The sequence below is a fragment of the Electrophorus electricus genome, chromosome 10 (genome assembly GCF_013358815.1).
Source record: "Electrophorus electricus isolate fEleEle1 chromosome 10, fEleEle1.pri, whole genome shotgun sequence".
In the NCBI taxonomy this organism is placed as follows: domain Eukaryota; kingdom Metazoa; phylum Chordata; class Actinopteri; order Gymnotiformes; family Gymnotidae; genus Electrophorus; species Electrophorus electricus.
The window spans coordinates 20,717,972-20,730,265 of record NC_049544.1 but is presented as its reverse complement, the minus strand read 5'-3'; the positions used below and the strand labels follow the sequence as shown (position 1 = coordinate 20,730,265).

Sequence of the window (12,294 nt, the reverse complement as noted above, 5' to 3'; positions counted from 1 at the left end):
ATTTGGCCACAGTAACTTATCCTGAGGAGAAAAAAAAATTGTTCTATGACAACAAATTCCTGACAGCCCTGATCCACAGACTCATAGCATGAGCAACTAGGACATCACTTAAAAAGGAGGGCAAGAAGAATTTCCCTAGAAATCAGAATTTTGTATCTCGATAAAATTTAATAGATGAATGTGAAAGGGAAAAAATATATATATTACAAACTAGGGAGGAACACCGCTCACATGGTGAACTCCATCAAAACTCTGGGCAACTTTAAAGTTGCGTGTAAAGTTTAAAATCCTCTGACTCATACTGTATATTGCCACTGACTTACATCTGTAAATCCTGTGTTTCAACAATGGTAAGGAAATTGGCAGGGATCAGCCAGTGTAATAACATTCGATCCTGCTAGCTAAATCTCTGTAGTCCATTTCAGAGCCTCCTAAAAACCACTGCTCAAGGACCTCATGAGACCGCCAAACCGTCTGAGGTTAAAGTGGGGCGAACAGTGACTCAACAAGAGCCATTCTTTGGATAATACCATTCAATATTATATCAATGGTCTGCCCAGATTAAGGTAGCTTCGCAGAAGACAATTATAATGGGTTGATTATATTCTGAAAAGGGTATTAGACTTCATTCTAACAAGTTTCCCAACAAATAATGTGTTACTAATAGCTTTAAAATGACATTCCTAGAGATGATGAAACAAATTTACAACTCTTTAACTCATCTTTACAACAGTGAGGGTCTGAAGACATTTGTCAGTGTATCAGTGCCAATTTCATTAAGCAGTCACATAAGATGCATTTACAATGATATGCCCACACCTGTAGGAACATGGGCCCATGTTCAAGCACACTAAACCTTGCTTCTGTTGTGTGGTGCAAAAAGTGTGGTGTAGCTTGCTGAGTCTTTCTCGCATCCATTTGCAGCCTTCACTCAGCTCCTTAGAGCAAAAAGAGTACGGAAGTCCCTTTCTGATGGTTTTACAGATCTAGTGTGGTGCATCACGGCCCACTGGGAACCTTGCGGCATCGGGCGAAACTATGTGGGATGTTGGAGTAAGTCAGAGCCCCAGAGATGTGGTGTGCAAGCCCAATGATGTATGGACCACTCCCTGGTACTTAATACTAAACTGTCCACAACACTTCACCATTGACCACGCCCTGAACCTCATCACTCCATCACTGATGTGAACAACGCCATGAAACTCATCACTCCATCACTGATGTATGGCTCACACCCTGAAACTTATCACTCCATCACTGATGTGGACAATGTCCTGAACCTCATCACTCCATCACTGATGTATGGATCACATCCTGAACCTCATCACTCCATCACTGACGTGGACAACGTCCTGAACCTCATCATTCCATCACTGATGTATGGACCACACCCTGAACCTCATCATCCCATCATTGCCGTGTGGACCACACCCTGAACCTCATCACCCCATCATTGCCGTGTGGACCACACCCTGAATCTCATCACTCCATCATTGATGTATGGACCACACCCTGAACCTCATCACTCTATCACTTTGGACAACCAGTTGTCGTTCTTAGCTCATGTTTCTAATCTAACCTGGTCTTGCAGATTCCTCCTTTGTAACATATGAAGGATTCGACCCTTCCTTTCACAGGAAGCTACCCAGGTGCTTGTGCAGTCTCTTGTGACTGCAAAGCTAGATTACTGCAGCTCGCTCCTTGCTGGTCTTCCTCTAAGAGCCATCAAACCTCTACAACTTGTCCAGCATGCAGCAGCACAACTGGTCTTCAATCTTCCGAAGTTCACAAATGTTACTCCACTGCTGCGCTCCCTTCATTGGCTCCCTGTAGCTGCACGCATCAGATTTAAAACCTTGATGCTTGCCTACAAAGCCAAAAATGGACCAGTCCCTTCATACATGAGGTCAATGGTCAAAGCCCAATCTGTACCTCGAGTACTTCGAACCTCATGTATGGCTCAGCTTGAAATACCTTGCTTCAGGTCTCATGGACGACAAGCATATTTTCTGTCCTAGCTCCAAGATGGTGGAATGAACTTGCTGTCTGGACAACAGAGTCCCTTGCAGTCTTCATACGCAGACTGAAGACCCATCTATTTGCAGAATATTTAAAGGACAACTGACACTGCTCCCTTATTGACTGACTAATTTAGTACTTATTGTAGGGCATTATTTATGCTTTTTAACAAACTCTAGCACTTATTGTTTATAGCACTTATCATTGTTTAAGATAGACCTTATGTATTTTGCACTTCTAGGTATCAGCATTTATCCCTGTATTCTACAGTATTCTAGTTCATTGGTATGTTTATTTCTAACCTACTATACTGTGCTTGGATATATTCTATGAGTAAATGACAAAGCACTTTTGTAAATCGCTCTGGATAAGAGTGTCTGCTAAATGCCGTAAATGTAAATGTAAATGTAAATCACTCCATCACTGATGTATGGACCATGCCCTAAACCTCATCACTCCATCACTGATGTATGGACCATGCCCTGAACCTCATCACTCCATCACTGATGTATGGACCACACCCTGAACCTCATCACTCCATCACTGATGTATGGACCATGCCCTGAACCTCATCACTCCATCACTGATGTATGGACCATGCCCTGAACCTCATCACTCCATCACTGATGTATGGACCATGCCCTGAACTTCATCACTCCATTACTGATGTGTGGACCACACCCTGAACCTCATCACTCCATCACTGATGTATGGACCATGCCCTGAACCTCATCACTCCATCACTGATGTATGGACCATGCCCTGAACCTCATCACTCCATCACTGATGTATGGACCATGCCCTGAACCTCATGACTCCATCACTGATGTATGGACCATGCCCTGAACCTCATGACTCCATCACTGATGTGTGGACCATGCCCTGAACCTTTTCACACCAAAACAGAACCCCCTGTACCCACAATGGAAGAATACCTAAAATAGTTGTCCGCTACTTTCAGCTTATGTTTTCGCCTTAGTTACATTGAATCACGCTGTACTAATGAGAGTTTTTATTTACTGTTTTATTTCTACTCAAACATACATGTTACACAACCTCAGATGCAAAAATGTAAACATGACACTTGACTGCAAAAAGCTGTGATGTCCAAGAATCAGGCTGCCTCTCAGCATTCCCTACATATAGTAACCAGGCCTCCACCCTGTTCCCCATCTGCTACGGCAGGATACGCTAATGCTGGAATGAGGAGATGATAGATAACACTTGCGTTAATCCACTTACTTCAGCGTGGATGAACAGTCACCTTTTTATGGTCAATTGAACAAAACAGTTGCTCACTACCAAAGTAAAGCAGTAGATAAAATGTCACCCAAAGAAGGTGGAGAATTTTTTTTCCATTGAGATCAAAATCTCAGACCAGGCAAACCCACGACTTCAATATGACCCTGCATTTTCAAGTGCAAAAACTATATGAATATACAAATAGAAGTAGATTATTTATGTGAACTGGCAGTTATCTGAGTGTCATGCATGCAGTTTCAGAGAAGCCAGATACTACAGGACAATAGAAACAAAGCCAAGTCCATTTTAAGAAGTGATGAATCAGTGTTGCTCACAAAAGAAATTATGAAATGTTGAGTAAATTGAGCAGTAACTTATTACGGACCAAACTGATTTTGTTTAGGGACTGCTGTATACAGTGATGGGAGAATGTCTCAGTGCAGCTTCAGAGTTTCTGGTTGCAACTTTACTTCAGAATGACCTATATTTTCCTTGTGCCGCTGCATAAACAAATATATGGGTCAGCCTTTATTTACTATATGATACAACATTCTCGTAGGGCCAAACGAAAATAGACAAGATAGGGTTGTACTTTTGTCACAAAAACAATCAAACTTTCTCATTGCAATAAACTCCCCAGTCACAATAAACACATTGTGAGAGGGAGACATAACAGTATTTCACAGTGTGTGAAATCATAAAGCACTGGAGAGTTCCGATTGGTCCCTTTAGGGCTGCCATGAATGTACTCACTTTCACACACAGTCACTTTTTCTCCGATGTTCTTTGGCTGTGTCTTAGAGCCTGTGTCCTGTAAGCAATTTTGGGCCATGACATTACTTCCAGGCCTATAAACGTCCTCGCTCTTGTGGTGTGAATCACACCAGAGCTTACCAGTGAACATGAAAGGGCAGTCATTAAACCACATGTAAACATTTAGCCCCAACAATAGTTCTGCGCAGCGTCAGAGCCGTAGCATATGCGAAGCTGGCCACAAGCGTGCAGGGTGTCTCCATCAGAACGAAAACCCCAGGGAGATGAACATTGGCCGGCTCACCAGCAAGCACATTTATAGTGCGTTTTGAGTGGCGTGTGTTCTGCAGGCTGCCTGAGATCGGAAATCCCGGGACCCTCTCAAGTCTAGCAAGTTGAGAACCCGACCACATTTTCCACTGAAGAGCAGTGTAGCGGACAGACGGGGAAACGCATTTTTACGAGGAAACTCTGCCCTGCCAGACCCTGTGCGGCATACGGTTTCTGTAACAGTGACTCTCAAGCCTCAAAAACAACTCTAAGCCATGGGTTTTTCATCACATGAGGTAAAACAAAATGGATGCTATTACATAAGAGGTTCCTCAAAGGGTCGCTAGAGAACGTCAGTTAGGGCCAGGACGCTGCACCTGAGAGAGGCCGCAGCCAGTAACCCAACACCGCTTGTGATTCCGTAAAACAAGCTGCAACTGGATGGAGTTATAGCAGGTTACACAGAATCGGAAGCACCAAGACACACAGGGTCCCTCTTGGATTAAAGGATAAAGCAAGTAAGTTGTAAAAACACTTGGCCAATAGGGACTATGAAAACAAGAACAGCAGTCACTGGATGGTGAAAAGTGCCGGCAATTAGAGCGGATTATGCCTTTTGTCCCAGGTGCACTACAGCGATTAGAAGATGGAAGGCTGTATGTGGTTTGTCCACTGTCATCTAAAGTTTACTTTTTAGGAAACTAGGCCCTCTTTCAAGACCTAAAGTGCCTTTCTAAACCCAAACTTTGCCTTATTTTCAAAATCATAAGAAATGATATCAGAAGCACACAAATGCCTTTGTCCTCACTCAGTGGCATGCATAATAGACAGAGCCCTGGTAAAAATGACCATCTACTTCAACTGTCCAGCTCTATCTTTTGGAAGGTTATTCAGATACCAGGATGAACTTTTCCACCACAGATTCTCCCAGCTTGTGCGAAATGAGATGACACCCTCAGAACTGTGCACAGCTAACCAAGTAAGTCATTCAGGGGTGTCTGTGGCAAATACTTTTTCCTTGATGCACCACAAGTCCTAGGGACTTCTTGTTTTCCACCCAAAAAGGAATTCTCTTCATAAAGAGAGAAAGCATGTAGGCTCTGGACAGTGTTTGTTTGACAGCTGGACCAGAGATTTGATAAGGCTTGGTAAACACTTAGAGAGCTCAACATTTCACTCTGACCACTTGACCACAGTGTTGCAGACATGGCTGGACAAAGTTTTGTCAGGAAAAGTTTGCTAGTTCTTTTGGTTCTTCACAACGTGTCATCAGACTTTGCCACAGAGATGTGTTCCAACACCATTCTACCTGGATCCAAAGGTATTTATTTTGTTGTTTTGTGGTTGTCGTTAAGGGAAAAACAGATCTTAAAATCCATTGTCATTTAACAAGACTATTTTTAAAATCATACTTCATATTTATCAAGCGCTGCACAAAAAAGTTGGTTCAGACTAGTAGGTAAGGCTAAATGCAAGACATACTATTTATTTAATGCAAGCTAAACTCATCTAGCTAAAAAATGGTGTGCTTACTAAATGACAGCCAATTCTTCTGATCTAAAGTGAACTTTCAGTGAAATCTCTGTATTAAAATTTGCATCTCTCAAGTACTCTCAGTGGTATCCCGTTTGCCATAAGCACAGCTGCCCTTCACTAGGGGCACCTATAGCATGACCCGATACCACCAGCATAACACCATTGTACCACTATTTCCAGTCCCCTAATGGCAAAGGGACTGCAAGCAAGGATGATTACATATGGCCAAGACATCAGCTGAAAGAAACTTCAGTCAGTGCTACTCCTGTGTCCTGGGCGAGTATTTGCTTAGCGTTTTTAGTTAGACAAACTTGTGATTTTATTTACATGTAAAACAGTGGAGACATTATTAAACTTTATTAACAATGACATTATTAAACGAATGTTTTAGTCTTCCCTTATTAAAAGGTGCTGATTTTAAGGGGCCAGATAAACCATGCTCTGCCCTGGAGCTCTCTCTGCCTTTCAGCACAGTGTGTCTCACTGTAGCAGCTCGTATAGCAGCAACACCCCGCTGGCAAGCCCTGAGCTGGGTGGCAGACTTTAAGCGCCACGCTGTCTCTTACAAAATGCTGACACCAGGCGTGTTTTTCCATTACACTAGACACCATCATCCATGCAGATTTTGCCCTTTAGTTTTGCATAGGAGCAGAGCTACCTGCATGTGAACCCTTTTTTGGGAATGCCAGGTTTAAAAAAAATAACAACCCAGACAGAAGAAAACTATTCTACTCTTTTTGACCTTTTTTTTTTTTTTCTAACAGCAAAGCAACTTAGCACTCCAAAGACTGAATGGATGTCTGTATTTAAAAAGCTGCAATTAATGCAAAGCTTGCTTGGATGAGACCTACCCAAACAGGCCAGTCTGCATCAGGGTGCATGACAGTGAACCCACAAAACCTGAACCCGGTGCAGTTTGGCCAGGTCAGTCTGTATCAGGGGTGCATGACTGTGAACCTACAAGACCTGAACCCAGAGTAGTTTGGCAGTTCAAACACACCTACTGCTCAAATACACCTACTAAGCCTGGTAATTATCTGATGTGTTCAGTCAGGTGTTGGAGCAGGGTACTCACCAAACAGTGCCATATTCCAGCATTGCAGAAGCATATAGACAGACAAACAAATTAGATAAATAGATAGATTGATAGATTGATTGATTTCCTGCAAAAACTGCAAACTGAAATTGTATACCTCTTGTCAATATACTTTGTACATGAGTTGTTATCACAGTCCTTCTACCTCTGTTCCTGTTAGGTGACCCAGGTGACGTGGGAGACAGAGGAGACGAGGGAAGACAAGGGAAAACCGGTCCCTCCGGACACCGAGGTCCCTGTGATGTCACTGGTTTGCTATTCAAACAAGCAAATCGTTGATAGATTAAAGGGAAGTTGGTCAGAGACAGCTCCAGGATCAAGCAGCACAGAACAGACAGCAAAATGAAACACTTTTATTAGGGAAGCCTCACAGGCTAGCTTTATTTTTAGTGAATTAGCAGGAAACACTGACTTTGGTTTTGGGTGTAACATTTGAGGGCAAACCTTAATTTATCTCAAATGACATCTACAGTTGTGAGGAAAAATTTAATTATTCATTATAACAGTCCTAGTTCTGAATTCAACCGAATCTGATACAGAATGAGTACTGCAGCAAAATAAGTACTGAGAACTGCATGCAGGTGACATTGATATCATTGGTATTTCCTTTTTTCTTTTTGCCAAAGCTGAAATTAATAGGTGGCACCAAAATATTTTAAAAATCACAGAAGGGTGTCAGCACAGTATTAAAAGCTCTGATCTTATCTGAAAGGTTCTGCTAAATGGAATGTGCACAAAAAACATTCAGAATAGGGGAAAACATCCAAAGCTGCACATTAGCTTTCCCTGTGCTCATCAGTGGGCTTAGAGCACAGTCCCACAGCATTGGTCCAGAGTTAGCTGAGTGATGTGCCTTAGCCCACAACTGCACCACTGGCCCAGAGGCAGCCAGTTAGTGTGCCTTAGGCTAAGGCACATCAATCGGCTGACTCTAGGTCAGTGTGATGGACACCAGAGTGAGCTGTATGTCATTCAGGTTTGGCCAGACCGCCTCCCTCAGGCGAGGGTTTCATCGCGACACCACACACAAGAGTACAGAGGTCCTCACTGATACACACACACACATACACACACACACTATGCCCATGTATGATCGGAGAGGGTGGGGAAGAATAACGAAATGCCGGGAATGGTCAGAATGGGAGTAGTTCATGGTTTTTCACTTAGAACCACAAAGGAAATAAGGTTTAGCAAGTCTGCATGCAGTTTTAGATTTATTTCAGTGATGCGCCTAAACATGAAAATATAGAAAATCGCAGCCATTCCTTTACAGGAAATTTTAATTGATAAATCACTGCGCCTCCTGTGACCTTGGCAGGAGCAATGTGGAACAGAAAATTTGTGCAATGTTAAACTGTCAGATTTATCTGAAAAAAATGTAAATAAAGCTTATAAAATTATTACATACAGTTTGATGTGTGCTATACAGGTTAGCAACAGACATTAAAACAAAAATAGGCTATAAACGAAAGCAATTTGCCATTGTTCACAGACGGTCTGTTGCAATGAGCATTTTCAAAACCTGGAAACGTAACTGATGATTTGTCTGGAAAGAAGCAATTACAGCACTGCCCAAGAGCAAGCTGGCTTGGTTGGTTAAACCATGGGAGACCTCCCATTAATCAGTCTTAAATGAGCTCAGGAAATGTTTATCCCTGCTTAAGTGTAAGCATTCTTTCACCATCACACCCCGAAAGCAGAAAATGAAAGAAGAAACAGGAAAAAAAAGAAGTGCTTAAAAACCGCTTGATGTTTTTCAGCAAGGTTTTTTTTTTTTAAAAGACAAATGCCCCTCAAAGCATTCAGTTCCCTGCCTTCTTCCACAAATCATTTCATTAGTGCCGTCTGTCTGAGGTTTGCCTGGTGAAGTTTCCCGGCCTAGTTATTGAAATATCGGAATGGCTGGAACAATCAAAGGGCTTCAGAGCGCAAAGCTGCATCAAGGAGCACTCTGGAAACTCTGGAAGCATGCGCATGGTACTCTTTGGTCAATCGGAATAAATCGCCATGCATGTGACTGCATCAGTATTTGGCCTGATTAACACCGAGTCCCGTCTTTCTTTAGGCAAAGCACCAAACTCTCTTCCAGCTGGATTTTTGCTTAGGAAATTTGGTTTGAGGGTCTCAAAAGCAAAAAGCCCGAGCCCCTTTACAATTCGGAAAATGCTATTTAATCAGATTTATACTCCAGACAAAATACAGCAATGGGGAGAACAACAACAAAAAAACTTTCAGATTTATTGTGCTTTGACAGCATGCTTCCTTGTCTTTTAGGGCTTTGGCGTGATGTTTGTTCAGAGGTTTGGATCAGGGTCAATGTACTGATGACCTTGGTTTTTTGCAGGCCTTCCAGGAGACACTGGAGAGAAGGGGGCGGCTGGCCGGGTGGGGAAGCTGGGTCTTGCAGGAGAGAGAGGTAAAAAAAAAATGCAATCAGACTACAGGAGATAGAGGCATATAAGCACAGTCAGACAGGAGAGAGAGGTAATCAGACACTGTGAGACTGCAGGAGATTGAGCTCTAAAATTCAATCAGACACCATCAGACTGCAGGAAAGTTAAATAAGCGCAATCAGAAACCAGAATGCTGCTATGGCGTATTTATTCTAAGATGGCCTCCCGAGAGCAAAATTACTATGCCTACTGTGCCCATCAGGATGTTTGTTTTAAAAATCATCAGTCTTTCCACTGAAAATGTTCACTTTTCCCTGAGGTATCACCTCTGAGCCAAAATGATTTGCTCATCTCCTCATCTACATTAGTGGGAAATACCAGGGTGGGCATAAGGGCGTAAGGAATAGCTGAACGCACCTGATTTGGTTAAACAGAGACTTTGTTGATGACAGTGATTGCTTTGCAAGCAGAAATAGCTAGACTTGCTTGCTGGTTAGAACAGAATGCTGGATGTCTTCATCAGTGAGCTAATTAGATTTGGATGGAGAAGGCTTAAACAATGTCCCAAGCATGTGTTTTGCGTTTACTTAACCAAAAGGTCACAGGCTCTGTTGTCAGACTCTAAACAAAGAAAACACACAGACACACACTTCTACGAAAATTACTGAATCACTTTAATCATTTTAAACTCTTATATACTTTTTGTTCAATCAGCCTTTGCTCTTGGGGACAGATTCCAACACAAACAGACAAAGGAATTCCACCCACATCACACACTGAGCTACACACTGGACTACTCTGACAGACTGCTACCATCTAGTGGACATATCTCATGATAACCTTTGAGTGAAGTGACTGTGGTTCAGTCCCATGTGACCCTAAACGGTGGCTCAGTCAACTGACTCCTTTCGCCATGCACAGTTAACCTTCCCTTTCCTCTTGTAACAGCTCCTCATCTTCACTGCTGGTGAGAAAGGTGGTGGGGGTGGGTGGGGGGGGGGGGGGGGGGGGGGGTTAGTTACTGCCCTCTGTAGGATTACCAAATGACATCATTTACAGGTGAGAAAGGGGAACGTGGGATAGTTGGTCCTCCAGGCCTCAAGGGAAAATCAGGTAAATAATCTACATTGCTGCATTTCAAAATAAAATTGATCACCTGTGATCCATTGTGAGTGCACAGCATTTATATATTATTACTGCCTGGTAAAAAGTCATGTCCTAAACTAAAATAATCTGAAGCAATCTGCTATTATTTTATTATCTCAGCTGTATCTGTGAAAGCTTTATTTCACTTCTCAGGCTTTCTTTTTTTTATTTAAGAGCTCAAACCAAATTTAATGGAGTCCTTTGTACTTTCTTTCCACGAATGTCACATCAGTATGTTCTCACGTTTTCACCCAGGCCTCTGGAGTCACTGGCTACTGACAGACTCCTGACTTGAATGTTGACTACTGAATGCTGTTTAGAGAGCAGTTTCAATAGCAACATCAGCCTTGGTCCTTGCTGACAAAGGCGATTCCATGACAACCGCGTGATAACTCTTGCGCTGTGACCGTAACAGGCACCACCTGCGACTGCGGCAGATACAGGAAGGTCGTTGGCCAGATGGATGTCAACATAGGCAAGCTGAAAAGTGCTGTTGCATTCGTGAAACATGGTGAGGCAGTGGTGTCAAAGGAACGGCGTGGGTTTTGCCTCAATCGTGATGATAATAACCTTGCTGTATTAGTGTCACTAGGACATGCAAACTCACAGCGCAGAACAACACAATGTCCTGCCGTCACCTGTGAAAATGCAGTGCAGTTTTCTGATCTCGTGCAAAAATTATATAGTCTTTCATATATTGGAAGTTACGGTGAAATATGTATTTCAGTGATTCACAAGAAACATCAGCAGATGACCGGAACACTTAAAAACTGATTTTTTTTACGGTGTCTGTGACAGGCAATACCCACCTATTGTAGGATCTTTGCAGAGATACTGTAATAATGCACTTCCCATTTTTCCTGTTCTTCATGCCCAGTGGTCCTGGGAATTAAGGAGACAGAAGAGAAGTCCTACCTGCTGCCGAGGGAGGCTCTGAGGTACCGCGACGCTGTTGCAAACTGCAGACTGCGTGGCGGTGTCCTGGCCGTGGCAGAGAACACAAACGCCACGGCCCTTCTGGCTGGCTATGTCGCCGAGGCCGGCCTCACCCATGCACTTGTCAACATGCTGCCGCTGGAGGCTGGCGGGGACCCCACGGCGGGGGTCTCCCATGGCAATGCCACAGGCGATGGCCCGCAAGGGGCGATCAGCAGTGGCTGCCTGCAGATGGGCTCAGATGGCACGCTGAGCTGGACGGAATGTGACGCCATCAAATATTTTATATGCGAGTTTCCAAAAAAATAATATGACTGGTTATGTCTGGTGTGATGGGATTTGTAGTTCTGAGTAGCGCTGTCTTTTTGCTATGAAACTGATGCTTCTTATGTAACTTCTGGTACAATGGGGTGAAGTATCACAAGAAAGAAATGTTTTCCTTCATTTCTGTCCCATTCTCATTGTAAAAATCTTATTCTAAACTTGTTATATCAGGAGTTGCACATCTGCTTGACAGACAATCAAAAACAACAATTGAATATTACACTTCTAAACATATTTTAGTAAGCTAAATAAAATGCATAAAATCAATACCTGTGACTTATTTCTGACATGATGAAAAAGTGCTGCATTGTCAGGTGGCTGCGTGATGGACATTTCTATATGATGCCATATTGAACATAATTTTGATTTGAAAGTGTACTGAAATTTTATTAATGTATTTCAGTTTGATGATAATGAAATTATTATTATATACAGTTAGTCACTCTGATCACTGAAAGTTATTCAACTACAATAGCCAAATTCAGAAATGTCACTACTGAAATGTGGACTCAGTAGGTGCTTTAAAGATGCAAATAGAGCAACTTAAATAGCATCAAAACTGCTGTCCTTCCTGCCATA

General features: G+C 42.7%; 1 protein-coding gene across 4 annotated transcripts; it reads left to right on the top strand.

Moving 5' to 3' along the window:
* The first annotated feature begins 5,443 nt into the window (after nucleotides 1–5,443).
* colec10 (collectin sub-family member 10 (C-type lectin)) lies at nucleotides 5,444–11,982 on the top strand. 4 transcript variants are annotated; one of them, XM_027025565.2, is made up of 6 exons: nucleotides 5,445–5,605; nucleotides 7,077–7,148; nucleotides 9,261–9,332; nucleotides 10,369–10,422; nucleotides 10,871–10,966; nucleotides 11,333–11,982. In XM_027025565.2, exons 1-6 carry the CDS (start codon nucleotides 5,491–5,493, stop codon nucleotides 11,698–11,700), a joined length of 777 nt encoding a protein of 258 aa, XP_026881366.1. In that variant the 5' UTR covers nucleotides 5,445–5,490; the 3' UTR covers nucleotides 11,701–11,982. The 4 variants fall into 4 exon arrangements, with proteins under 4 accessions (XP_026881367.1, XP_026881366.1, XP_026881365.1 ...); XM_027025564.2 differs by having other exon boundaries at nucleotides 7,077–7,166; XM_027025566.2 differs by lacking the exon at nucleotides 10,369–10,422 and having other exon boundaries at nucleotides 5,444–5,605; nucleotides 7,077–7,166.
* The last annotated feature ends 312 nt before the right edge of the window (nucleotides 11,983–12,294 follow it).